Here is a 27,256-nt window from a genome sequence, read left to right on the forward strand (position 1 = left end):
TCTCTTAGCTCCCTTTCTCTTCCTTTTTGCGGCAGTTAATCCATTTTCATTATGCAATCAATACCTCCATGCATATGACAAACAGGAAATGCAATGATCTGATGAGATGTTTTTCTATATTGATTTGAGTTGCACTTCTCTCCAGAAGATGGATATAGTTCCCATCAGCATTGGTTGGGTCGGGAATTGGATGAGGCGGAGGGGTAAACTCTGCAAGCGTTCAACATATCCTGTACCTACCCTACAAAGCATTGCCTCTTGGTGTAGAAACTAACCTTGATAAAGGAAGGATCCTCAAGAATAATCTTAAGGGGAGGAGGAATGCCAGAATGTATAAGATGAAACACATCACACCGTTCAGCATTTACACATAATTGCAGCACGGCTACTTTCCTCCGTGGAGCCCCTGCACAAGATTATCACAATGTAAATGAGTCGCAAAAGTAAAGTGATACATTCCTGCACAGCACAAGAAGGAAAAGCTTTAGAATAGAACGAAACCCTGAATTTATAAATCTGGAACTCTTAGAAGCATCTATATGGGGTGACAATACTACCATCATTAATTTGATTACAATCAATCAACCACTTGACTGTCAATAGATTGCTCCCCGGAGGAGCTTAACCCCACCAGTGCAGAACAATCACACAAAACTGTTGCCTTACCTAGGAAACCCAAGACCTTAAATCATAGGACAATATATACCTACCCCAGAAGCTGGGTACGTCAGATTTAGAAAAGAACAGTTTTTTAGAGGGATTTGGAAAAATCAGTTCCTTTTTTCTATTTTGGAATTAGATTACCAAGGGAAGACCTGAATAGTTTGATCAATGGCCAACCTTTTAAAAAAATCTCGAGAAATTTTTGCACCACCAGAATTGAAGAGGATAGATAATTATAGGAAAGTAGTATGAAAGCTTATGGATAATCATATGAAAGCACTATGAAAGCTCATTGATTGATAATTATAGAAAAGTACTATAAAAGTTCATGGATAGATCCAATAAAGTAGGGGAAAGGGATCAGAAATTTACCATTCATAGTTCATTACCATCTTTTTTGGCTTGGAAACATCAATGCACATGACTTCCAATATGAGAGTGAGCTGAATATAATTTTGAAGAAGTGTAAACAATCGTAAAGTGAGCAGAAGTCTTCTGCAACCCAACAACACAGCTTGTTTACTCCACCTCTATTTTTACATTTGAAAATTTGGAGAATCATTTGGTGGCATGGATATATACTACAGTCGAGTCAAAATCCTTCATCACTCCTTAAAAACAAGTCTCTAAATAGGCTTCCCATGTTGATGAAACGGAGCTGTTAATATTTCCTTTGCAGAGAGCTTGTCTCCTGTCTTTGCCCTTTGCTTCATCTGTGACTTGTCATTCATCTATTGCTTTAGCTTCCATGTGAACGATGATCTGCCAACTGGCTCCATTGCTGATTGTACTGGGCCATTCAATGGCTGTATCCCTAAGCATGAGTTCTGAAATGATTTGTTCTCACACAATATGCATCCAGCAACTTTCAAAATTCCAAAAGCCGCAGCACAAACCAAGCCAATAGAGGTCAATTCAAAGATGCTCTGCTGATTCAGTTGAAACACAAGGTCTGCAAAAAGATAGCAACGAGCTTTATCCAAACACAATCCTCTACTCAGCCACTTGGAAGACTACATCGAAATCCTTCACTCAGCCATTTTGCTCAGTTCCTTCCACGTTGAATAAATGTCATAGACCAGCCTCCCTGTTGGCTTTAGATCTGCTAACCTCTGGACCGGTATGACTGGACAGAAATGAGAAGAGTGTCAACACGCTTTTAATGATCCACAGAGAATGGTGTCCGTGGTGCCTGTGTTGAGGAAACTCAATTGGCCTTGGTATTCCGTATATGTGGATGCACCAGATATAGCCATTGGAAGTGTTCTGACCCAGGTTACAAATGAAGGCTGGCATCAGCCTATCTGCTATACAAGGAGAATGCTGGCATCACCCTATCTATATGCAAGTAGATATGGCAGATATGGCATCAGCCTACTATGCAAGTAGAATGCTATCCACTACAGAAGCCAGTTACTTAACTACTGAGAAGCAAGCCCTGGGGAAGATATATTCTATTAACAAGATTTGGAACTATCTTCTGGGTAATTTCTTTTGGTTCCATGTGGACCACAAAGTGCAATGACAATGACTGGCAGCACACAGCAAGGCATTTCTGGTCACTGTGGGACAATCATACCACATGGGGATCCGTAAGTCCAAATTCATGAAGTTGACAGCAAACGTTGCCTTCAAAACATAAACATTTCTTTCTTTATCCGATAATCCCTCTTGAAGGAAACATGGTGTGTGTGTGTGTGTGTGTGTGTATCTGTGAAATGGTGGTTGATCGGATTAAAGGTTATTTGCATGATGGGTTGCATCCCTCCCAATATGGCTTTGTTCCACGTCGCCATATCACAGATAACATTGCCAATGCTTATATTGGGATTGAATATGCCAAATACACACAGCAGGATGTTCTACTCTTGCAGGTAGATACTGCAAAAGCCTTTGACACAGTTCAATGGGATTTCATCTCGCAAACTATGCGAGCTTTGGGGGTTTGGACCAAAAATGCAGCAGGTTATTTACTGGCTTTACAGAGATAGCAATGCAACTTGCATTCTTTCTGGGGATATCTCTGATGAGTGGACTCTCCGTTGTTCGGTCCGCCAAGGATGCCCTCTCAATGCTTTACTGTATGCCATTGCTACTCATCCTATGCTGCAATATATTGATCATCTTGTGGCTACAGGATCACTTCAGGGCTTGGAATTGGATGCTAATTGCAGCATGGTTGCTCAAGCATATGCTGATGATTCTTTCTTTACCCCGAAGAATACGCCCCATGATCTTGGTGCCTTGATGCAGGCCCTCTTTGTTTATGGTTTGGCAACTGGTCTTCATGTTAATTTTCAGAAGTCTAAGCTGCTCCCTTTGCATTCCAAAGACTGGCATAGTCTATTATGGCTCGAGGATATCATTTCACCCACTCAGTTTGTTCGTCATCTTGGTTACCCTTTGGGGTGGGAACTCACTCGCCGACAACAAACTGATTGGGATTTGGCTAAGCTTCGGAAAAAGCTTGAGTATTGGAAATTGGCAACCTGGCCTTTGCACATTTGTCTTCGAATAGTGCAGTCCATCCTTGTGGCATATATTCAATTTTACTTGCCATTGATCATGTTCACTAAGGCAGATCTTACATCTTTCATGTCTGTCTTTATGGAAATCTTATGGCGATCCAAACATGGCAAAAAAAGTCTCAGGCTGCTTTCGATGCATCACATTTGTTCTCCCAAGATGCATGGTGGATTGAACATCACGGATATTCATGTGCATATTCTTGCCCACAGGGGGAAAATGTTGCTGCAATTTCTAAAGGTGATCAGCCTTGGGCTCTTATGATTAGGACTTTGGTCACTCATATCAGTATTTCCGCGTTTAGTCATTGGCAACTCGATCACTGGGATTTCTTTTTTGGCTACATTGATGGCACTTTACCTAGCTGTCCTTTTGTCTCCCGCTTGCTTCTTGACTGGAAGCATGTTCTTTCTCATCTGGAATGGAATGGAATGGATGGCAATCTTTGCGTAGGAATTCTTTGAAACTTGAAAGCATTCACTGGTCGAAAGTCTTTCAGCCTCCCTTGGCTTTACAGGAACCTCGACGTTCCTACTTTGTCTCGTTTAAAGGCATCACCTCGGTTGCTGATGTTATAGATGATGCTAGTACTGTGCTCCCCTTTTCTCTAGCAGCCACTACATATGGATTGGGCTCTCATTATCGTCCTTTGTGGCGACAAATTACTTCTATGCTTTCGCCTTTTGTTCCGACTCCTCCTTTGGAACTCCAGGACCGGCTGGAAGATTGGACTTTGACTTCTCTAGGGTCCTCTTCTCGTCCTTTCAGGCTATCTCAGATTACTGTACCTGCATTGTATAAAATCCTTTTGCCTCAACCTTGGGTTTCAGAGAGAGGTGATTCTGTTTGGCGAATGCATCGCCCAGCCAAGTGGTGGAGGAAAAGATTACAGCAACTTTGGGCTTATAAAGTACCGCTTCGGCAACAGGTTTTCTTTTGGTGAGTTCTTTTGGGAGTCTTTCCATCTGGACAGCTATTAGCTCATCGACACATTGCTCCTGCACTTTGCCACAGATGTTCTGCTTCTTCGGAGACTGTGCCTCACTTGTTTTGGCATTGTCCGTGCTCTCGTGAGTTTTTTGATCAGCTTCGACAGCGCCTGCAAGCGAGATTCCCATCTATTCTGTTTGGGAAGTTCTTCTAGCTACTTGGGTTTCATCCATCTAGACCGGAGTTTCATCTTTCTGTTTGGCTTTTTTAGGCATTCTCTGTAGCAATCTTTCTTTGATTGCTTGCAGACCTGCTGCATAGATCATGAGGTCTTTTTGGCATATATTGAAATTTTCAGTTGATGTAATTGTAGCACCTTATTTTAAGGTTGCTACTCATATAATATAATCAATCAAAGATTTCATCCCAAAAAAAAGTGTGTGTGTGTGTCTGTGTGTGTGTGTGTACGTTTTGCCCGTGTGGTGCGTGGTGTGTGTGTGTGTGTGTGTGTGTGTGGATGTGTGTGTGTGTGTGTGTGGTAGGTGTGTGATCCTCATCTACATAGATTGTCATTTATGCTAGCTGGATGCTAGTGTGTGTGTGGGGAGGGAGGAGTACTCGAGGTTCTTTTCGACGTCCGTTTTCTATCCGTACGCTCTGTCAAAAAATCCGAAAAAAAAAAAAATTTTTCGTTCTGTCAAAAATCCGTACGATTTCATCTGTACAATCAGAAAAATCCGCACAGTCCGTACAGTTTGCTTGTCAAAAAAAAATTTTACTATCGAAAATCTATACAATCAATAAATCCGTACGATTTTGTCTGCACAGTCAGAAAATTCCGTACAATTTTGTCCGTACAGTCCGTACAATTTTGTCCGTATAGTCGAGGAAGTCCGTACAGTTTGCCTGTCATTAAAAAAATTTTATACTGTCAAAAATCGTCCGTACAACCAGGAAAACACCGTACAGTTTTGTACCTACTGTGCTTTCCTCCTTGTAAAGCATTGTTGCTTCCAAGTTTTTTCCTTAACTTTTCACAAAGACAAGTCGGTTTCCAACAAGAAACAAAAACAGGTGATGGATTCAGATGATTCCCTTCATGAATGTGCTGAGGCTCAGCTTGTTTATGAGGTTATGCATGAAGGGTTTAAAGACACCCGTAAAGGTTGGAAAGATCCACTTCCCACCACTGGCATTATGGTGGAAGTGGATGATATATTTGATCCAATTAAGGAGTATGCAAAGCATGCCATTATAATTCTCTTCCCACGACGGATGCCTGCTGCTGCAGATGTTGGGAATTGGTTGACTCGAACCCTGGAAGGTTCTTATGTCAAAAAAGTTCATTATGCAGCGAGGGGCTTTTTTGAGATCATCATGGCTGATGAGGAGCACTGTCAGGTTTTGCTGGAGCACTCTCCTCTTTTCTATGGCCAGCAGATGGTCCATGTTCTGCCCTGGTCTTCCACCCAGGATTACCAGGCATTGATTCGGCATCGTTGCCCTGTTTGGATAGAAGTTGTGGATTTTCCTCAATGCTTGTCCTCTCTTCTACCTAAAATTGCAGCTTCCCTCGGTAAGGTGGTATGTCCACCACGACCCAATGGAAATTCGAATCGCTTCTGCATTTTGCGGAATACAAATCATCCCACTCCAGCTTCATATTCGGTCACTGTGAATAATGTTTCCATGGGGAGTGCCTTTTACAAGCTCAAGTGGGGGCTGTTTGCAGGTGCTTGCTTTGAATGCAAGCAATTTGGATACATGGCTTCACAATGCCCTTCCCGAGCTCTACGGATGCCAGTGCAAGCTGAAATGGTTCAGACTTTGAATAAGAATGCAAATGCCTGTTCTGTGGTCAAAAACAAAGGGGTCAAACAGTTTTTCTCTGTTCAAGACAAAGGCAAAGCCCCGACTGTCTCACATGGTAATGCTTCTTTTCCTGTGCCTTTGTCCTCTCCACCTCAAGGGAAGGGGGAAAATTTTTTAACTGATGGATGGCAAACTCCTCGCAAAGTGATCTCCCCTAGGCGACCTTTGACTTCTCGGACTTGGAGTGGTGCATCCTCTCATGGGAAAACACCTGCTGAAAACTCTGGTGTTGGCTTGACCTGGGCTGTTGTTACTGCAAATCGGACCTTGTTTCCTGAAGAAGAAGTTGCTGCACTTTTGTCCTCTCCTCAAGCTGATGATTCATCCTAGGGCAGAGGCCCGGACATTGAGGTGGAAATGCAGCCGTAGACAGCCCGTTAGTTGCTGTACATACCTATCCCATAACTATAAATATGCTTGATCATCTGAAGTGTGTTACTCTCAAAGTACAAGGAATGTGTGATGGTCGCAAATGGAAACTGGTTTGGATGTATATCACGCAATTGCAGCCTGATATGATTGCTTTGCAAGAGCATAATCAGCATATGTATGCTGGTCAAATAGGCCATTTTGCTGGTTATGATATCTTCTATTGTTACGCTCTAGCCGAGGTAGCATGACCTCGGAAGAATCAGTCGACATTTCCCTTAAAGGATCTATCTCTGTAATATATGTGTTTGCGCTTCATGTAAATGATTGGGAGGGATTTAATGTCAAGGTCCTAGGTGAGGGCTGATAGCACCAGACTAGATAGATCTAAGACCAAGGGCCTAGTGCTAAGATTGTGCCTAGGGGCAAGGAATTTAATGCATCCCAAGAGAGGGGTGAAATGTTGCATTAGGAAGGCCCTATATGGATGACATGTGGCATCTAGATCTATCTAGGGAATTGGGGCTTGCTGAGGCTAGAGAGAGAAGAGAAGATAATGATTCATGTGGACTTTGTAACGTAGATCTCTGTCTGCTCGTTAGCCTCAGCGAGATATGGCTGGGAGAAAATAAATGGTGCTACTCCCGTGATCGAAGTAGAGAACAAACAAGAGAGAGTGTGTGATAATTGGTATCAGAGCCTAGGTTAGAGGACGAGAGGGGATTCGTGATCTACGATGAAACGAAAGACCTGAGAAACAGACGGCGAATTAGTACGTGACGGGCATCGTGATGAACGGGTCTTTGATCTTTGGTAGCGGTTAGCAGGCGTGGAGCGCAGGCACGTGATACGATACGTGGACTGTTCGTGAGGTTTGATCAACGTTGGCCTACGCAATAAAACAGTTAACCTCCAGGTTTCTGAGTCGTTGCTGGAACGAGGGATCCCGTAAGGCAGGTTGACGTAGATAGGTGTTGCTGCCCGTGGTCTACGACGCAGTGAAGGCTTAACAGGACGACTCTGCTACTTGTGACCTCCATGCGACGGACGTAATTGACGAATTACGGATAATGAACTACCACGACGTGTCTGCGCGTGGTCCTCCAGCACTGATCATAGTATTTGCTCGGGCCTGACAGAGGTTCGTGTGACGAAGGCCTTCGACATGTTACGTGGCTGTTTGTTGTTCGCTGGTCGTTGGTAGAAGGTGTCTCTGCTGTGGCGAGGTGGCCTTGTTGAAGGCTATTGGGTGCATAGAGAAGCCTGTGGAGGTCGGTTTGTAATAGTTGTCGACCTGCTTCCCTGGCGCCCTTACGGTCAAAGCCCTCCAACGCCACGCAGGCAACTCGTAAGCTGAGATTGGATCGAGAAGCAGAGACTTATCATTTCGATCAGAGAGCAGGCTTCGGCGACTCGAATTGTGATGTGGAGCTGAGACAGATTCCCTCATACAGATTTAGACCAGGGAGCACTTTACTCATTTTCCCCTTTGTTCTGTCATTCCTATTTTTTCAGAAGCAGATTAGGCTTTTGTGGTTGTAGCAGTGTTTGCAGTTTACGATGCTATAGCAGGGACAGATTATGCCTGTGTGCTTCAGTCAGAGTTAGTTTGCAGGAATTTCCCTAGTATAGGGAAAAGCGCTATTTGGGTTATGCATGTGTCAAATGCCTAGTCTGTGTACATGTGGGATTGCAGGTATTCCCTAGTATAGGGAAATGTGTCAGAGTGTCAGTACACTGAATTGTGTCAGTTTGTAAATACGGTGTTTAAAAAAAAAAAAAACAGAACAAAACAAAACAAAACACCTATTGAAGTGAATGGAAGCAGAAGAAGGAGCGACCCTGGTGAATCAGGAGTCCGGCCGACCCAGCAGGGATCGCGCCAGTAGCTCACACTTTATCTGGCAAGATTGCATTGCTGGAGGATGCCTTGCAACAGTTGTTAGTGCAGCAATTACAAGCCAACGCAGGGCAATCTGAACTTAGGCGAGCGTTACAGAGTATGTCTGCCAGACCTTCTAGAGAAGAGAAGGGAAAGGCTCCAATGGAACTGGAGTATGGAACTGGAGTCTAGTGTCCATACGGTCGAGCCTAGGAAGGCTAAAGTGCCAAATATTGTGAATTACAGACCGGAAAAGTATTCTGGTCGGATGAACGACCGTAGCTCCGATGTCATTGAGACCTGGTTACACAAATGGGACGAAGCGTTCGCCATTTGTGAAATCAGAAATGACATCAAAAAGATCCGCGAGGCCACCCACATGTTTAGTGAGGCAGCGGATCGGTGGTGGATTAAGCAACAAAAAGATGGCATAGCATCCACTACCTGGGAGGGGTTTAAAAGAGAGTTCAGGAAACACTTCTTACCTCCTGACGAAGCATCCCGAGCTTGGGATCTATATAGGAACCTTCGTCAGAGAAATTTATCAGTGGCAGAATACACTGATAAGTTTCGAGAGAGTGTAATGAAGGTTGACGAACCCCTGCCTCAATCAATCCAAGTGAAAGATTTCATATTTGGATTGAATGATCGAATAAAAATGGAAGTTCGGGCTAAGTACGCGAACACGCTAGATGATGCAATAGCTATAGCCCTGAACTACGAGGATGCCAAGGGCAGCAAGCCAAGTGGGTTTGCACAGGTCGGAACCCAGTATGGGTATACGAAGAAATCCGGGTTTAAGAAGAAGTGGGCTAGTAAAGGGAGTGGTTCGCAGCCGAGTGGTCAAGCCAAGCAGGCGAGACTGGCTGAAACTCCTAAACCAAGTACCACCATTGGAGTAAAAAGGAAAGTAACCCCAATGGCAGCCCGGGCTTGGTCTAAATCTCCCTTGAACCCAGAACAGAGGGAAAAAGCGAGGAGAGAAGGCTTGTGCTTTGGTTGCCTTCAACCTCATCAGTGGAGGGATTGTCCACGTAATAAAGATCGTCGGATGGCTGAGATGGTGATCTCAGAGTGTGACGTGGAGATGCAGGAAAGTCCCAGAGCGGAAGAGATGCAGATTCAGCTAGCGGGATCTTCTCAGAGGTTAGTACCTTGTTTGTTCTGTGTGTCTGTTGCTAAGTTAGTGACGAGTGCACCTGATAACATCCTATCTAAGCCCGCAGCAACGGGGTATACAGCCTTCAATGATACGGAGTTAATTAAAATGAAAGGGCAAGTGGCCAGTCATGATGTCATTGTGTTGTTTGACTCAGCGTCAACTCACAATGTGATTAACTCCAAGCTCGTGAAGAGGCTGAAATTAAAGACAAGTCCATCTGACTATGCGTATACAGTTAGGATGGCAGATGGAAGTTCAACTGAAGTATGGGACAAAGGGTTACCCAGTTGGAGCTTCGGATTCAGGACTATGCTGAGAAGCTTGATTTTGAAGCTTGCTCATGCGGATATAGCCCTGGGAATGGCGTGGCATTCTAGGAAGAATCCAGCCATTGATTGGAAAAAGCACATATATCAATTCAAGATGAATGATGTGCTTTATGTCTTGCGAGGTGAAAGAGATATACCTCAGGGACCGTTGGTTTCCGTGATGGAAATCAGAAAGGCTCAATTAGAGTTTTTGTACCTTTGCACAGCATCGGTAGAGTCGGTGGATGATTCTTCGACTAGCGCTGATGTTACGCAAAGTGGTGAGATGGCCAAGCTGGCTAATCTTATAACAGAGGAGTTCTCTGAATGTTTTAGGGATGAACTACCTTATGGGTTACCTCCAGAGCGGAAAGTTCAGCATAAGATTGAACTGATCCCGGGGGCAGAACCTGTAAATAGACCTCCCTATAGAATGAGTTTTACTGAAGAGGCGGAGGTGCGTAGACAACTGGAAGAATACCTCAAGTTGGGGCAGATTCAACCAAGTTTCTCACCTTTTTCTTCGCCAGTGATATTAAAGAGGAAAAAGGATGATACGTTTCGCCTCTGTATAGATTACAGAGCATTGAATAATATCACTGTTAAGCACAGGTATCCGATGGCTCGGATTGATGATTTGCTAGATGCATTACATGGAGCCGTGATTTTCAGCAAGATAGATCTTAAGTGCGGCTACCATCAAATCCGGATTAGAGCCGAGGATGTGCATAAAACTGCTTTCAGAAGCAGGTTTGGTCATTATGAGTTTTTGGTAATGCCCTTCGGACTTACCAATGCTCCAGCGACCTTCATCATGCTTATGAACGATTTACTACGTCCGTATATCGGAAAGTTCGTAGGACATTTTATTGACGACATTCCGATATTCAGTAAAAGTGTTACTGAACATCGTGAACACTTAAGGATAGTGTTCAGTACTTTGAGGAAAGCCAGTCTTTACGTGAATAAAAAGAAAACTATACTGTGTATGGTTAGGCTTGAGTACTTAGGATTCATAATTACTCCACAGGGGGTAGAAATGAATCCGAAGAAAGTGGCTGCGATACTAACTTGGCCAATCCCTCAGAGTCTGACCGCGTTGTTGTTGCGATCATTCTAGGGATTTGTCCATTTATAGAAGGCATATCAAAGGATATTCTGGAATAGTATCGCCATTGACTGATCTAACCTCAGATAAAGTACCCTTTATTTGGGGACAGAATCAACAAGAAAGTTTTAACACCATAAAACAAGCTGTGGTCACAGGACCGGTGTTAAAAATAGTTGATCCCCAGAAACCGTTGTTCCTAGAAACCGATGCAAGTGGCATTGCCGTAGGAGCAGTTCTCCTTCAAGAGGGAAGGCCAGTAACCTTTGAAAGCAAGAAGCTTTCTCCCTCTCAAAGGAATTGGCCAACTCATGAATTGGAGTTGTATGCTGTTATCCATGCTTTGAAAACATGGAGGCATTATATGTATGGTTCAGAGTTTTATGTGGATGTAGATCATGATACTCTGAAACATTTTTGTAAACAACCTGACTTGAGGGGCCGCCAAGCTAGGTGGGCAGAGCTCATGCAGGAGTTTAATTTGACGATTCGGTACCGAAGAGAAAAAGACAATAAGGTAGCTGATGCGTTGTCTCGCATTATGCACAACCTGAGTTTCACGGTATTAGAGAGTGCTCTAATGACTGAGATAAGAGAAACTCAAAAAGTGGACGAGTTTGTCCAGAGCTTGTGGCCTAAAGCTCATGTGTTAAAACCCGGGGAAAATGAAATGGATGACCTGGCATCCAGAAAAGGCCAAACTTATGCAAGATATGCCATAAGGGATGGTATGCTAGTTAGAAATGGCAAGGTTGTAGTACCTGGTCAGAATGATCTCAGGCAGAGAGTCATTCGACAATGCCATGATAGCCCGTGTGCGGGACATCCAGGTGTCGAGAAGACATACGATCTCGTGAAGCGAGATTTCTTTTGGCCAAAGATGAAAAAGCATATTCATGAGTATGTGACACGGTGTTTCTCGTGTCAGGTAAGTAAGGCCGAGCGGGTGAAGCCACCCGGACTTTTACAGCCCTTGGAAATACCACTAAGTAAGTGGGAGAGCATTTCCATGGATTTTATTGTAGGGCTACCTGCAACACAAGGGGGATACAATTCTATCCTTGTGGTGGTTGATCGTCTAACCAAGATGGCTCACTTCATTCCGACTAGAGAGTCTGTTAGTGCCCCGCAAGTGGCGGATTTGTTCATTAGACATATATTTTGTCTGCATGGATTACCTAGATCCATAGTGTCAGACCGAGATGTCAGATTTACCGGTCATTTCTGGACAGCGGTATTCGAGACACTGAGGACTGAGTTAGGAATGAGTAGTGGGGATCATCCTGAGACGGATGGTCAGACGGAGAGAGTCAACCAGACTTTAGAGGATATGCTGAGGGCATATGTGTCATTGAGGCAACATACATGGGACAAGTGGTTGCCATTGTTGGAGTTTGCCTACAATGATAGGAAGCATTCATCTACTGGGTTCAGTCCGTTTGAGCTGAACTATGGTTATAGAAAGACCAGCCAATCCAACTATAGTTGGAGTACCTCAGAAAGTGCCTAGTGCCGCAAACTTTGTAGTTCAGCTGCGGGAGATGCTAGCACTTGCGAGAGCTAATATCCGCCAGGCTATGGATAGAGCCAAGGTGTATGCGGATGAAAATCGGTCTATAAGAGTATTTGAAGAAGGAGAAAAAGTTTCTCTCAGAATTCCTTCGCACTCAAAGTCGTTGACTTCAGGAGAGTGTGCTAAGTTATCACCTCGATACTGTGCGCCGTGGTTAATTCTAAAGAGAATAGGCAGTGTAGCCTATAAATTAGAATTGCCACAGGGGTGTAAGGTGCACCCGGTTTTTCATGTTTCGCGCTTAAAGAATTTTTTACATACAGGTGACTCACTAATCGAAGGTGTGGTTTTGTTTCAGGAGATAGAGGATATTGCAAGGCGCAAACCAACAAGAATCCTGGACCGAGGAACAATGAAAATACGAAATCGAAAGATACCCACGGTGTTGGTTGCATGGCATGGTCAGCCTCTATCCGAAGCTACCTGGGAATCCGTATATCAGTTGCGGAGAGTGTTCCCAGACTTTATCATCGAGGACGCTGATGTCTGAAGAGGGAAGGAATGTTACGCTCTAGCCGAGGTAGCATGACCTCGGAAGAATCAGTCGACATTTCCCTTAAAAAATCTATCTCTGTAATATATGTGTTTGCGCTTCATGTAAATGATCGGGAGGGATTTAATGTCAAGGTCCTAGGTGAGGGCTGATAGCACCAGACTAGATAGATCTAAGACCAAGGGCCTAGTGCTAAGATTGTGCCTAGGGGCAAGGAATTTAATGCAACCCAAGAGAGGGGTGAAATGTTGCATTAGGAAGGCCCTATATGGATGACATGTGGCATCTAGATCTATCTAGGGAATTGGGGCTTGCTGAGGCTAGAGAGAGAAGAGAAGATAATGATTCATGTGGACTTTGTAACGTAGATCTCTGTCTGCTCGTTAGCCTCAGCGAGATATGGCTGGGAGGAAATAAATGGTGCTACTCCCGTGATCGAAGTAGAGAACAAACAAGAGAGAGTGTGTGATATCTATGCTGGAGAGCACTACTTTTCTGGTGTGGCTTTTTTGGTAAAGCACGACCTTCAACCTGTTGTGGCTCTCAATGATCGCCATGGTAGATGGATTATTGTTCAATGCCTTGTTCAAGGGGAAATTTTTGAATTTGCATCGGTTTATGCCCCCCAGTCTTCTCATGATAGAGCTTTGATCTGGGCTGCCATGCATACTTATCCATGGCGACAACATGCCTTTATTTGCGGTGACTTTAATAATGCCCCTCAATCGGGTGACAACACCTCAGGCCACACTCATATGTTGGCTTCTAAAACACAGACATGGTCTGATTTTTCAGTTGCGCTTGGTTGATCTCTGGAAGGAATTACAGCCCATGCTTCCGGGTTATACCTTTCAGCATAATGCTCAATCTTCTTATCGGGCACGCTTGGACAGATGGTATCAGATTGATCCACAGCATTGTGATGCCTTTACTTGTCAAATTTGGGTTGATCATGCTTTCACACATTCGGATCATGCTCCTCTTTGGTTGAGGCTTTCATGTAAGTCAAATTTGGGTTGATCATGCTTTCACACATTCGGATCATGCTCCTCTTTGGTTGAGGCTTTCCTTACATGAATTTCCCACTGATAGATTGCCTTGCTGAAGGCCTTTGTTGATTAATAATAGTTATCTGGAGCATGCTGACTTTAAAGCCTTGGTCTCTGATGCTATTCAGCCTCTCTCTCGTCAGATACGCATTGGTTTGGATTATGCTTGGCAGGCTATTGTTGCTCGAATGCAAGCAATTATTCGAGACTATGGCAAATCCTATATGCAAGCCACAAGGGAGACTATAGCACACGCCAAATTTACATGTCAGAGTTTGATTGAGCTTGCTCATCTTCGCCCTTTGTCTTCAGAGGAAAGCATGCTCTTATGTTAGGCTCAATTCTCTCTTCAATCTAATGATCGCAGAAAGCTTGCTAAATGGGAAACTCGATCCAGACAACGGGCATTTTTGGATAAAGGCTGCTCTTCCAAGCAACTTTTTAATAGTTTACACTACAAAAGACAGGCTGCCAATATCTGCCGGATCCGGATGCCGTGTAAACAGGCTGCCAATATCTGTCCGATCCGGATGCCTTATGGTTCTTGGTCAACATCTCGTTCAGAGCTTGCTGATTTATGTGTGCAACACTTCTCCACTCATTTTGGGCATCTGAATACTCTTTCTCCTCAAGTCGTGTCTGCACGTCAGCTTCTTTTGCAGCATGTTCATCCAATTCTGTCTGATGCTCAAGCTTTGGAACTTGAACATCCCTTCACTGAAAGGGAATTGTCTGATGCACTGAGATCCTCTAACAGATGGAAATCCCCAAGATAGGATGGTCTCACTGTTGAATTTTTTCTTGCATTCTAAGATCTTCTTAAATTCACCTTGCTGCAAATGGTAAATACAACATGGCAAAATCAGCAGATGCCTTTGTCATGCAAAATGGGTCTTCTCAAGCTGATTCCAAAAAAGCAGCTATGTGATTCACTGGGTGATTGGAGGCCAATCACACTCATGCCAGTCATTTACAAGATCATTGCCAAAATGGTGGTTGATCGGATTAAAGGTTATTTACATGATGGGTTGCATCCCTCCCAATATGGCTTTGTTCCACGTCGCCATATCACAGATAACATTGCCAATGCTTATATTGGGATTGAATATGCCAAATACACGCAGCAGGATGTTCTACTCTTGCAGGTAGATATTGCAAAAGCCTTTGACAGAGTTCAATGGAATTTCATCTCGCAAAATATGCGAGCTTTGTGGTTTGGACAAAAAATGCAGCAGGTTATTTACTGGCTTTACAGAGATAGCAATGCGGCTTGCATATCTCTGGGGATATCTCTGATGAGTGGACTCTTCGTTGTTCGGTCCGCCAAGGATGCCCTCTCAGTGCTTTACTGTATGCCATTGCTGCTCATCCTATGCTGCAATATATTGATGATCTTGTGGCTACAGGATCAACTCATGGCTTGGAATTGGATGCTAATCGCAGCATGGTTGCTCAGGCTTATGCTGATGATTCTTTCTTTACCCCGAAGAATACGCCCCATGATCTTGGTGCCTTGATGCAGGCCCTCTCTATTTATGGTTTGGCAGCTGGTCTTCATGTTAATTTTCAGAAGTCTAAGCTGCTCCCTTTGCATTCCAAAGACTAGCATAGTCTATTATGGCCCGGGGATATCATTCCACCCACTCAGTTTGTTCGTCATCTTGGTTACCCTTTGGGATGGGAACTCACTCGCCGACAACAAACTGATTGGATTTTGGCTAAGCTTCGGAAAAAGCTTGAGTATTGGAAACTGGCAACCTGGCCTTTGCACATTCGTCTTCGAATAGTGCAGTCCATCCTTGTGGCATATATTCAATTTTACTTGCCATTGATCATGTTCACTAAGGCAGATCTTACATCTTTCATGTCTGTCTTTATGGAACTCTTCTGGCGATCCAAACATGGCAGAAAAAGTCTCAAGCTGCTTTCGATGCATCACATTTGTTCTCCCAAGATGCATGGTGGATTGAACATCACGGATATTCATGTGCATATTCTTGCCCACAGGGGAAAAATGTTGCTGCAATTTCTGCAAGGTGATCAGCCTTAGGCTCTTATGATTAGGACTCTGGTCACTCATATCAGTATTTCTGCGTTTGGTCATTGGCAACTCGATCACTGGGATTTCTTTTTTGGCTGCACTGATGGCACTTTGCCTAGATGCCCTTTTGTCTCTCGCTTGATTCTTGACTGAAAGCATGTTCTTTCTCATCTGGAATGGAATGGACGGCAATCTTTGCTCGGGAATTCTTTGAGAGCTGAAAGCATTCACTGGTCGAAAGTCTTTCAGCCTCCCTTGGCTTTACAGGAACCTCGACGTTCCTACTTTGTCTCGTTTGAAGGCATCACCTCGGTTGCTGATGTTATAGATGATGCTGGTACTGTGCTCCCCCTTTCTCTAGCAACCACTACATATGGATTGGGCTCTCATTATCGTCCTTTGTGACGACAAATTACTTCTATGCTTTCGCCCTTTGTTCCGATTCCTCATTTGGAACTCCAGGACCGACTGGAAGATTGGACTTTGACTTCTCCAGGGTCCTCTTCTCGTCCTTTGAGGCTATCGCAGATTACTGTACCTGCATTGTATAAAATCCTTTTGCCTCAACCTTGGGTTTTAGAGAGAGGTGATTCTGTTTGGCGAATGCATCCCCCAGCCAAGTGGTGAAGGAAAAGATTACAGCAACTTTGGGCCTATAAAGTACCGCTTCGGCAACAGGTTTTCTTTTGGCGAGGTCTTTTGGGAGTGTTTCCATCTGGACAGCTATCAGCTCATCGACACATTGCTCCTACACTTTGCCATAGATGTTATGCTTCTTCGGAGACTGTGCCTCACTTGTTTTGGCATTGTCCGTGCTCTCGTGAGTTTTTTGATCTGCTTCGATAGCACCTGCGAGCGAGATTCCCATCTGTTCCGTTTGGGAAGTTCTTCTGGCTATTTGGGTTTCATCCATCCAAACCGGAGTTTCATCTTTTCTTCATTTGGGTTCACTACTGGGCACTATGGACTTTATGGACATATAGGAATGGTAAAGTCTTTGGTGATCCTACTTTCTCTCTGTTTGGCCTTTTTAGGCGTTCTCTGCAGCAATCTTTCTTTGATTGCTTGCAGACCCGCTGCATAGATCATGAGGTCTTTTTGGCATATACTGAAATTTTCAGTTGATGTAATTGTAGCACCTTTTTTTGAGGTTGCTACTCATATAATATAATCAATCAAAGATTTCACCGAAAAAAATGTGTACGTTTTGCCATGATCCCCCACAAGGGATTATCAAGCTCTGATTCGACATCGATGTCCAGTCTGGGTTGAAGTTGTAGACTTCCCGCAATGCATGGCTTCACTCTTGCCTAAAATTGCAGCAACTTTAGGCAAAGTGGTTTACCCACCGCGGCCTAACGGCAACTCTAATCGATTTTGCATTCTCTGGGATACTGATAATCCCACACCGGAGTTCAATCACGGTGAACAATGTTGACATGGGAAGTGCATTTTATAAATTAAAATGGGGATTATTTGCAAGGGCTTGTTTTGAATGTAAAAAATTTGGGCACATGGCTTCGCAGTGTCCAATGAGTCAGCATAAAATGCCTCCTGCTACTTTGCCTGCTCAGATGCCCAATAAGGATGCTCCTGCCTCTATTGGGAACAAAAATAAAGGTAATAGACAGTTTTTTGTGAATCAGGATAAAGGCAAAGCCGCAGTTGTTTTAAATGGGAGTGCTTCTTCCCCTTCGCTTCCTGCTATTCAACTCTTAGCAAAAGGACCAAAAACTCCAATTGATGGATGGCAAAGTCCAAGAAAAGTTATTTCTATTCAACGACCTCCACCCCCTCGCACTTGGAATGGTGCATCTTATAGTGAAAATTCTCCAGAGGTCAACTCAGGAATTGGAATCACATGGGCTTCAGTGACAACTAGCAGAACCCTCTTCCCTGAAGAAGAGGTTGCTGCATTGCTGTCCAATCCTCAGGCGGATGTTTCTTCTCAAGGAAGAGGCCCTGACCCTGAGGTAGAAATGCACGATTGACATCCTGAAGGTTGCTGCTGTACATAACTGTTTTTTTCATATCAAATGCCTTACCTTAAATGTTCAAGGGATGTGCGACAGTAGGAAATGGAAATCTGTGTGGCTGTATATCAATCGATTTCAGCCTGATATAGTGGCATTACAAGAACACAATCAGCATGTCTATGCAGGAAAGACAGGTCATTACTGCAGCTATGATATCTTTTATGCTAGGGAGCACTCTTTCTCAGGTGTAGTCATTCTGATTAAGCATGAGCTTCAGCCAGTTATTGCTTTAAATGACAATCAAGGCAGATGGATTATTCTTCAATGCATCATTCAAGGCGAAGTGTTTGAATTCGCTTCTGTATATGCACCTCAATCTTCTTGGGATAGAAGTGCAATTTGGGATGCCATGCCACGATATCCATGGAGATATCATACCTTTATATGTGGGGATTTCAATAATGCTCCACAACAAGATGCCAATACATCAAGAAATACTCATATGTTAACCTTTGAAACGCATGCATGGTCTCAATTACTGATACATCTTGACTTGGTTGATCTTTGGAAGGAATTGCAACCTTTGTCACCTAGATACACTTTTCAACATAATGCCCTTTCTTCTTACCAGGCACGTCTGGATCGCTTGTATAGTGTAGCCCCACAACAAAATGATGATTTCACATGCAAAATGTGGGTTGACTATGCCTTTGTGCATTCAGATCATGCACCGTTATGGTTGAGGCTATCTTTTCATGATATGTCAAATGATAGACTGCCTCAAAGGCGACATCTGATTGTGAAGAATAGCTATTTGCAGCATGTTGCTTTCAAGGCAATGGTTACTAAAGCCTATCAATCTCTGCCTTCTCCGAGCCACTTTGATATTGATAATGCATGGGATTCTTTTGTTTCCAAAATGCAAGTTGTAATTAGAGGTTATGGCAAGTCTTACATGAAGACTCTGAGGGAAACTGTTGCTCATGCTAAATTGACTTGCCAAGACCTCACTGAACTCAATCACTTTCGTCCTTTGTTCTTGCATGAGCAAACAACACTATGCCAAGCTAAACATTGTCTCCAAATCAATGATCACAGGAAACTTGCTAAATGGGAGACCAGAGCAAGACAAAGAGCTTTCACAAATAAAGGCTATTCTTCCAAACAATTTTTTCAGAAGAGATTAAAAACAAACATTTGCAGGGTGCTTATGCCTAATGGTTCATGGACTACATCACGGTCACAGCTTGCTTCTGTTTGTGTACATCATTTCTCTCAGCAATTTGGTTATGCAGATCCTCCCTCACAGCAGGTTTTGTCTGCAAGAAATTTACTTTTACAGCATGTTTCTCCTATTATCTCACTACTCAAGCTTTGGAATTGAAGGAACCTTTTACTGAAAGGGAATTGTCAGAGATGCAATCAAATCTTGTGGTAGATGAAAATCTCCAAAATGGGATGGTCTTACAGTTGAGTTTTTTTTAGAATATTGGCCTCTTTTGAAGCATACTTTGTTGCATATGGTGAATTCTGCTTGACAAAATCAGAAAATGCCAGACACATGGAAGAGAGGTCTTGTTAAACTCCTTCCAAAAAAGCAAATCTGTGAATCTTTGGCTGATTGGAGACCTATCGCGCTTATGCCAATTATTTACAAATTTACTTCCAAAATGATTGTTGATCAGATAAAAGGCTATTTGCATGATGGGTTGCGTCCTACGCAATATGGTTTTGTTCCTCGTACGCATATCACAGACAACATTGCTAATGCCTATGTTAAAATAGAATATGCCAAATATATGCAGCAAGATGTTTTGCTATTGCAAGTTGATATTGCCAAAGCTTTTGATACTGTTCAATGGAACTTTATTTCACAAACAATGCAAGCCTTGGGATTTGGCACAAAAATGCAGCAAGTTATCAATTGGCTATATCAAGATAGTAAAGCTGCATGCATACTTTCAGGGGATATTTCTACAACTTGGACTCTTGGTTGTTCTATTCGGCAAGGCTGTCCCCTCAGTGCTTTACTATTTGCCATAGCCACTCATCCAATGCTTCAATATATGGACCACCTTTTGGACACTGACATGTTGCATGAATTGGAAATTCCTGGCAGCCGTAGCATGATCGCTCAAGCATATGCTGATGATTCTTTCTTTACCCCGAAAAATACTCAGAGCGATCTCTCCTTGATTATGCAGGCTCTTTCCACATATGGCTTTGCTGTTGGTTTTCATGTGAATTTTCAGAAATCCAAGCTATTGTCGTTGCATACTAAAGACTGGCATAGTCTTTTGTGGCCTGGGGAAATTGTTCCACCTTCTCAATTGATTCGACATCTTGGCTATCCTCTAGGTTGGGGGCTCACTCGTTCTCAACAAACTGATTGGGTGCTCACAAAGCTAAGGAAAAAACTTGAATATTGGAAGCTTGCAACTTGACCATTACATGTTCATTTGCGATACATTTTGATAGCATACATACAATTTTATCTACCCCTCATCATGTTTACTAAGGCACATCTGGATTCCTTTATATCTGCTATCATAGAGATTTTCTGGTGTTCAAAAAATGGCAAGAAAAGTCTCAGATTACTCTTTATGCATCGTCTCTGTTCTCCAAAGATGCACGGGGGTTTGAACATACTCAATTTTCAAATGCATATACTTGCTCACACGGGGAAAATGATGTTGCAGTTTATACAAGGGGATCAGCCTTGGGCTTTCATGATCCGCTCTCTTTTGTTGCATATTGATACTTCTGCTTTTGTTCACTATTTGGCTCTATTCAAGGCAAGATCAGAGACTGCCCTTTTGTCTCTCGTTTGCTTCTTGATTGGAAGCATATTTTATCCCACTTGGAATGGAATGGCAGGGATTCTTTGTTGGGAAATTCCTTGAGGACTAAGAATATTTATTGGTCCAAAATATTCCACCCTCCTTTGGCTATACAAGAACCCTGGCGTTCTTATTTTATATCTTTCAAAGGTATTGCTTTTGTGGCGAATGTACTTCAGGATGATGACACTCTTTTATCTTTTTCTGCGGCTGCTAGCAAGTATGGTTTGGGAGCTCATTATTGTTCTTTATGGCACAAAATTTCAGACATGCTTCAACCTTTCTTGCCGGTACCTCGTTTGGAACTTCACAATAGGCTTGAGGATTGGACTCTCCATTCTTCCTCTTCTTCAGCCCGTCCTTTGAAGCTGTCACATATCACAGTGCCTTCTCTGTATAAAGTGTTGTTACCTCCGTCTTGGGTTTCTGACAGAGCCAATTCTGTTTAGCATATGGATCGCCCATCAAAGTGGTGGAGAAAGCGGCTGTGTCTCCTTTGGCATTACAAAGTCCCTCTTTGGCAACAGCTTTTCCTCTGGCGAGTCCTACTTGGCATTTTTCCATCTAGGTAGTTCCCGGCTATTTGCCACATATGTCTACATTCTGCTAAATCTGTGCCTCACATTTTCTCGCACTGTCCACATACTTGTGATTTCCTCGCTCTCATTCGTTAGGGGCTTCGAGCAATTTTTCCTACTGTTACTTTTGGCAAGTTCTTCTGGTTATTTGGTTTTCATCCCGCTAGACAAGGTTTTGATTTATTTTTTGTTTGGGTGCGCTACTAGGCACTTTGGACTCTATGGATGGACACAAATCATAGAATCTTTGGTGATCCTACTTTTCCATCTTTCATTTTTTTCAAACGATCTCTACGGCAATCGTTTTATGATTGCTTTCAAACTCATTTAATTGATCATGATGTATATATGGCCTATACTGAGATTTTCGGTTGAGTAGTAGTTACTCCGCTTTTGGAGTACCTATGAATGTAATTATTTCACAGCAATAAAATATTTCTTCTCACTAAAAAAAAAAGTATATGTGTGTGTATGTGTGTGTGAGAGAGAGAGGCTAGGGTGAGAGGAAATGATACTCAAATGAAGACATCATGAAAGGCTTCATTCATTCATCAAGTATGATATGGCAAGTGAGATACAAGCCTTTATAGGCTGGACACACACTCTAGTACCAAGTGCATATGGGATAACTCCCAAGATGACACGTGGCACTCACATCAAACCACTACTAGAACTCCTAGTACAACATATCACACACTCTTTGGCTATGATTTCTCCAGCACCCGCTTCAGAGCAAAGAGTATGAGACCCACACGTAAGGAGTAGACCGATCCCCCCTTCACCGCAATACTGCAAAGAGCAAGTCCAACTATCCAACACCTCCGTGTGATAGTAACTTCTCAGTCAGCTTGCGAGAGCGGCAAGGGTAGACCGTCACTCGTCACACCCCCCTTACTCTAAACTGGGTGATCAAGACAATCATACCAAAGTAAAAGACAATACATTCATTTTGGGGGAACAACCCAAGGCAGAGTACCCTTATTGACTCCAAATACATTCATTTTAGAGGGATTACTCAAGGCTAAGAACCTTTATTGACTCAACACAAAAAGGACTAGTAGCACTACAATATAGCAAATGAAGCTTGCTCCTTAGGTCCAGCAGGTGTGTATCCTTGGCTGAACTATTAAGGTCAAGATGATGAAGTAGATTGTTAGCCAGCCTCAAATCAATAAGCGCCAATCCCAAGCTATGACTTGTGTGGATTGGTCTTCACCAGAGGACAAGGCTCCATGTGTGCAAACTGAGGTAACAAACTTGCAGCACCAGATGAAGAACCAACAAATATGGCTGCTAGTCTAGGAGCAATAGCAACTTCCACGTGTTCGAAACGGGTGTAGAGATGATCATGTAGATACTTACAGCAGCCGGTCAAAGGCCATAAGTACTCCAAAATGTACCCGCATGTCCGAAATGTGCAAGGCAGCTCAACATGACAACTCTGAAATGCAAAAGGCAGGTCACCAGACTGAAAGTCATCTCATATCTGTATGCTGGAGGGCCAAAAATAGCTCGGAAGTTCCTTCAAACACCTTGAACTGCTGCAAAAAAAAATGCTCGCGGGTTGTCGGCTATGCAACAGCAGCTCATAAACCCTAAATTCAACTGCAGAATGCTCTAAAATAGCCTTGAAGGTCCACACATGCAGGCGGTTAGGGCTGGAGAGGGTGATGACATGGTAGGGCGTATTAGGGCAGGGCTGATCTGGTCTGATACCATGAAGGCCACTACTACTACTCCTACTACCACTTCTACTACTCCCCCTACCATTAACACTTGTACTGCCACTCCATCTCTGATACTAATGGAGGAGTAGAAGAAGTTTGACAGTAGAAATGCCCAGGCTTTATTCTTGATTGCCTCAACAGTGAACAGGCACATTATGACAACCATTAAGTCATGCACAGATGCAAAGGATGCATGCGAAAAATTGGCAAACATGTATCATGTCAAAAATGAGGCAAGGGTCATTGCATTGATCAAATAAGCTCAAGGAACAGAAGATGCAAGAAGGTCAAACGATCACAGCATATTACAAAGATCACTGATCTCAGAGATCAGCTAGCAAGTGTTGATGAGGAAATGGATGACAAGAAATTAGTCTCTATCACTCCAACAGCTTGGGTCCCTCTTATGGCACATTTGTTCCCTCTTTGACTTTTATGCTCAAGGCAACCCCTCTCTCGTTTGATGAGCTGAAGGGATGTCATTTTCAGAAAAAGAACAGCCATACATATCAGCCCAAGAATGAGGGAAATGCAAGTACAAATCAAGGTCCTCAGGTGAAGAACGGCAGATGCAATTATTGTAAACAGCGAGATCATTTTATTGCAGAGTGTCAAAAAAGGATTGCTAATGAGAAGAAAAGGCAAGGCAGAGATTCCCAAATTCTCCAATATAGTGTTAGAAATAGAAAAACTTCCAAACCTACAGTACGCAACCGAATAACAGTACTTTTGTTGCACCAGGTGAAATGCAAATGCTCCACCACAAGCACACTTTGCACAAGAGGACAAAGACTTCGTGTTTATTGCAGTTCAGCACAGCTTCGATGCCAAGGGGGATTCTAGTGCACATGCTCAATCTATTAATGCTTCTTTTGCTACCATTGATGAATGGTATTTGGATAGTGGTGCTACTAAGCACATGATTCCTAGAAAGGAGTGGTTTGAGGAAATCTCACCTATTTATGGCAGACAAGTTACAAGTGCAAATGATGCATCATAGGGCATCACAAGAGTGGTAGATATTCCCATCATTTTGGATTCAGGCAAGAAAAAATGCATCCGTGATGTTTTAGTATGTCCCAGATTTGAGAAAGAATTTAATTTCAGTTCCTTCTATTGCTCATGATCAACACATGCTTGTTGAGTTTCAAGATGATCAATGCAAGAGCAAGGATCCCAAGAAAGGTTATGAAATTGTGGCAACAGGTACTTATGAGATAAAGGGCTATTACAAGCTTGATGCTCAGCCCTATGCTCAGCATTCTTTGGCTGTCTTATTTGCTTCTCCAAGTGATTTATGGCATGCTAGGTTTGGTCATGTTCATCATAGAGCATTGGCCTACTTGTAAAACAATAAAATGGTTCATGGAATGCCAAAATTACAGCAGCCAGCCAATGAAGTTTGTGAAGGGTGTGCTCTTGGCAAATTGCACCCCCTTCCTTTCAAGAAGGATGGCTCAGGTTCAATGAAAGCAACTAGAGTTTTGCAGATAATACACAGTGATGTATGCAGTCCCATGAATGTGCCAACCCATAGAGGGGCAAGGTATTTTGTTACCTTCATTGACGACTCTTCTAGATTCACATGGCTCTTCCTCGTGAAGACTAATTATAAAGTGTTTTATTGGTTCAAAGAGTTCAAGGCCTTGGCTGAGAACCAAACCAATTCAAGAATACAAACATTTGTTCAAACAATGGAGGAGAGTACACATTAAATACTTTTGAAGGGTATTTGAAGGAAAATGGAGTCAAGCATCACAAGACACTTTAACGAAAGAACAGGACACTTATGGAAATTACAAGATGCATGCTGAAATTCAAGAAAATATCAAAGGCATTTTGGGCAGAGGCCATAACTACAGCCACATATATACACAATAGATGCCCTACCAAAGCATTGGTCAATGCGACACCTTTTGAGAGGTTTTATGGCTATAAGCCAAAGGTTCATCATTTCAGAGTGTTTGGCTCAGTTGCTTATGCTTTAATTCCATCTTAGCATAGATCAAAGCTTGATGACAAAAGCATCATATGCAATTTTTTTTTATATAGTACAGAAAGTAAGGGCTTTAGGCTCTATGATCCGGAAACAAGGAAGATCATAATCAGCAAAGATGTTGCCTTTGCTGAAAATGAATGCATGCAGCCAACCAATGTGGATTTGCCACCTTATGATGATGTGCCTTTGGATATCATTCAATTTAAGGATGATGATATGGGTTCTCCGAGGGATACTCCTTCCTCCTCTCATACTTCAGCCAGTTTGCCACATGTTGAGGGTGCTTCTCCCTCAAATGTTCCAAACGAGCAGCCAACTAGTAAGGAAGGGCAGCCCAATGTTTGGAAACACTACCACCGTCATGGAGTCAGTCAACCATAGGATGCTACTCCAAGTGGTACAGCAAGTGACACAGCTAGCGGTACAACTGATAAACCCATTCCAAAATGGGCAAGGTTGACCATTCAAGATACTAAGGATCAGCCTACTTTGAGGAGAACCAGGGCAAGCACAATAAGTGCTCATAGACAAGTCAATTTTGCATTGATGACCTTCGTTATAGAAGCTGAACTTGAGCCTCAAAGTTTTGAGGATGCACAAGGACATCCTTCATGGCAAAAGGCCATGGAATCTAAAATTAGGTCCATTGAAAAGAATGCCACATGGGATTTGGTTGATGCGCCCATTGGTAAAAATATTGTGGGTACCAAATGGATCTATAAGGTCAAGTATCATTCAGATGGTACTGTGGAAAAATATAAGGCCCATCTTGTTGCCAAGGGGTATGCTCAAGAAGAGGGAATTTACTGTGAGGAGACTTTTGCTGCGGTAGCCAAAATGACTACCATCCATTGTGTCATTTCTCTTGCTGCAAATTATGGTTGGCCAATCTATCAGATGGACATTAAGACTGCCTTTTTGAATGGAGAGCTCAAAGAAGAAGTCTATGTGCAGCAACCCCAAGGATTTGTGGTAAAGGGACAAGAGCACAAGGTGTGAAAGCTTAGAAAGCTTGATATGGGCTCAAACAAGCACCTCGTGCATGGTATCACAATTTACACAATTTTATGCTGTCACAAGGCTGTCAATACACAAACAGAGCCTAATCTATATGTTCTGCAAGAAAACTCAGATTTGGTTATTCTAGTGCTTTATGTGGATGACATATTACTCACTAGCGGTAATACACAGCAAATTGCTGCAGTGCAGTCCATTTTGTGTCAGACATTTGACATGACATATTTGGGTTTATTGCGCTATTGTCTTGGCATTGAGTTTTTGCAGACCCAAGAGCGAATATGCATGTCACAGACAAAGTATCCTAAAGGTCTCTTGCAGAAATTCAAGATGGAAATTTGCAAACCTGTGGCTACTCATTGGAAAAAGGACTCAAACTTACTAATACTCTCTTATGGTTTGCATTATGCTCCACATTGTGACATTTCTCCGAGTGGTTTCACAGGCTCAAATTGGTCAGGGGACATTGATGATAGAAAATACTCTTCCGGCTATTGCTTCTCATTGCATATCTTGGCTCAATAAGAAGCAAGACCGAGTCTCTCTTTTCTATAGTGAAGCAAAGTCTAAAGCAGCAAATTCAGCCACTATGGAATGTATGTTGTTAAGGAAGCTTTGCATAACTTGCATCATGCACACGATGGTGAGGCAACCTCTATCCTTTGTGACACCAGAGTTGCATTGCCATTGGCAACAATCTTGTCTTCCATGCTCACATGAAACACATTAAAAATCATCATCACTATATACGAGATTGTATTTCAGATGGCTTCATTGACCTTATCTATTGTTCTACTAAGGACAATGTGGCAAATATTTTCACCAAAATCCTGTCAACACCTCATTTCACACGTCATCGACATGGCTTGGGGATCAAAGACATTCAAACAATGTCAAAGGGGGTTGTAAAATGACATTGTTTCTTTTGTACTCCCATAGGTTGCTATATCCACATGTGGATGAATTTGTGCAACCATGGTACTTTAGGTACAACAGGTACTTAGATTATTCCAAAGTATTTCAATCATATCATTGAGGGGGGATTTGTAGACACATACAATGATATGGTGTAGGATAGACTAGGACTTACTCTATTTTCTAGTGTAGTACTTAAGTACTATAAATACCAAGTACTTGTACTTT

General features: G+C 42.9%; 1 protein-coding gene across 2 annotated transcripts in view; it reads right to left on the reverse strand.

Moving 5' to 3' along the window:
* The window catches only part of LOC147895289 (3'-5' exonuclease-like), a 59,511-nt gene that overhangs the window by 17,586 nt on the left and 14,669 nt on the right, over positions 1-27,256 (reverse strand). For both annotated transcript variants that reach the window (XM_087384078.1, XM_087384077.1), the window contains exon 3: positions 276-406. In XM_087384078.1, the coding sequence (XP_087240204.1) occupies positions 276-406 (131 nt within the window). The remainder of the gene's footprint in view (positions 1-275; positions 407-27,256) is intronic.

This window comes from Dipteris shenzhenensis, chromosome 13 (assembly GCF_047967505.1).
Source record: "Dipteris shenzhenensis isolate YYH24624 ecotype China chromosome 13, Dip_SZ_1.0, whole genome shotgun sequence".
NCBI classification, from domain to species: Eukaryota; Viridiplantae; Streptophyta; class Polypodiopsida; order Gleicheniales; family Dipteridaceae; genus Dipteris; species Dipteris shenzhenensis.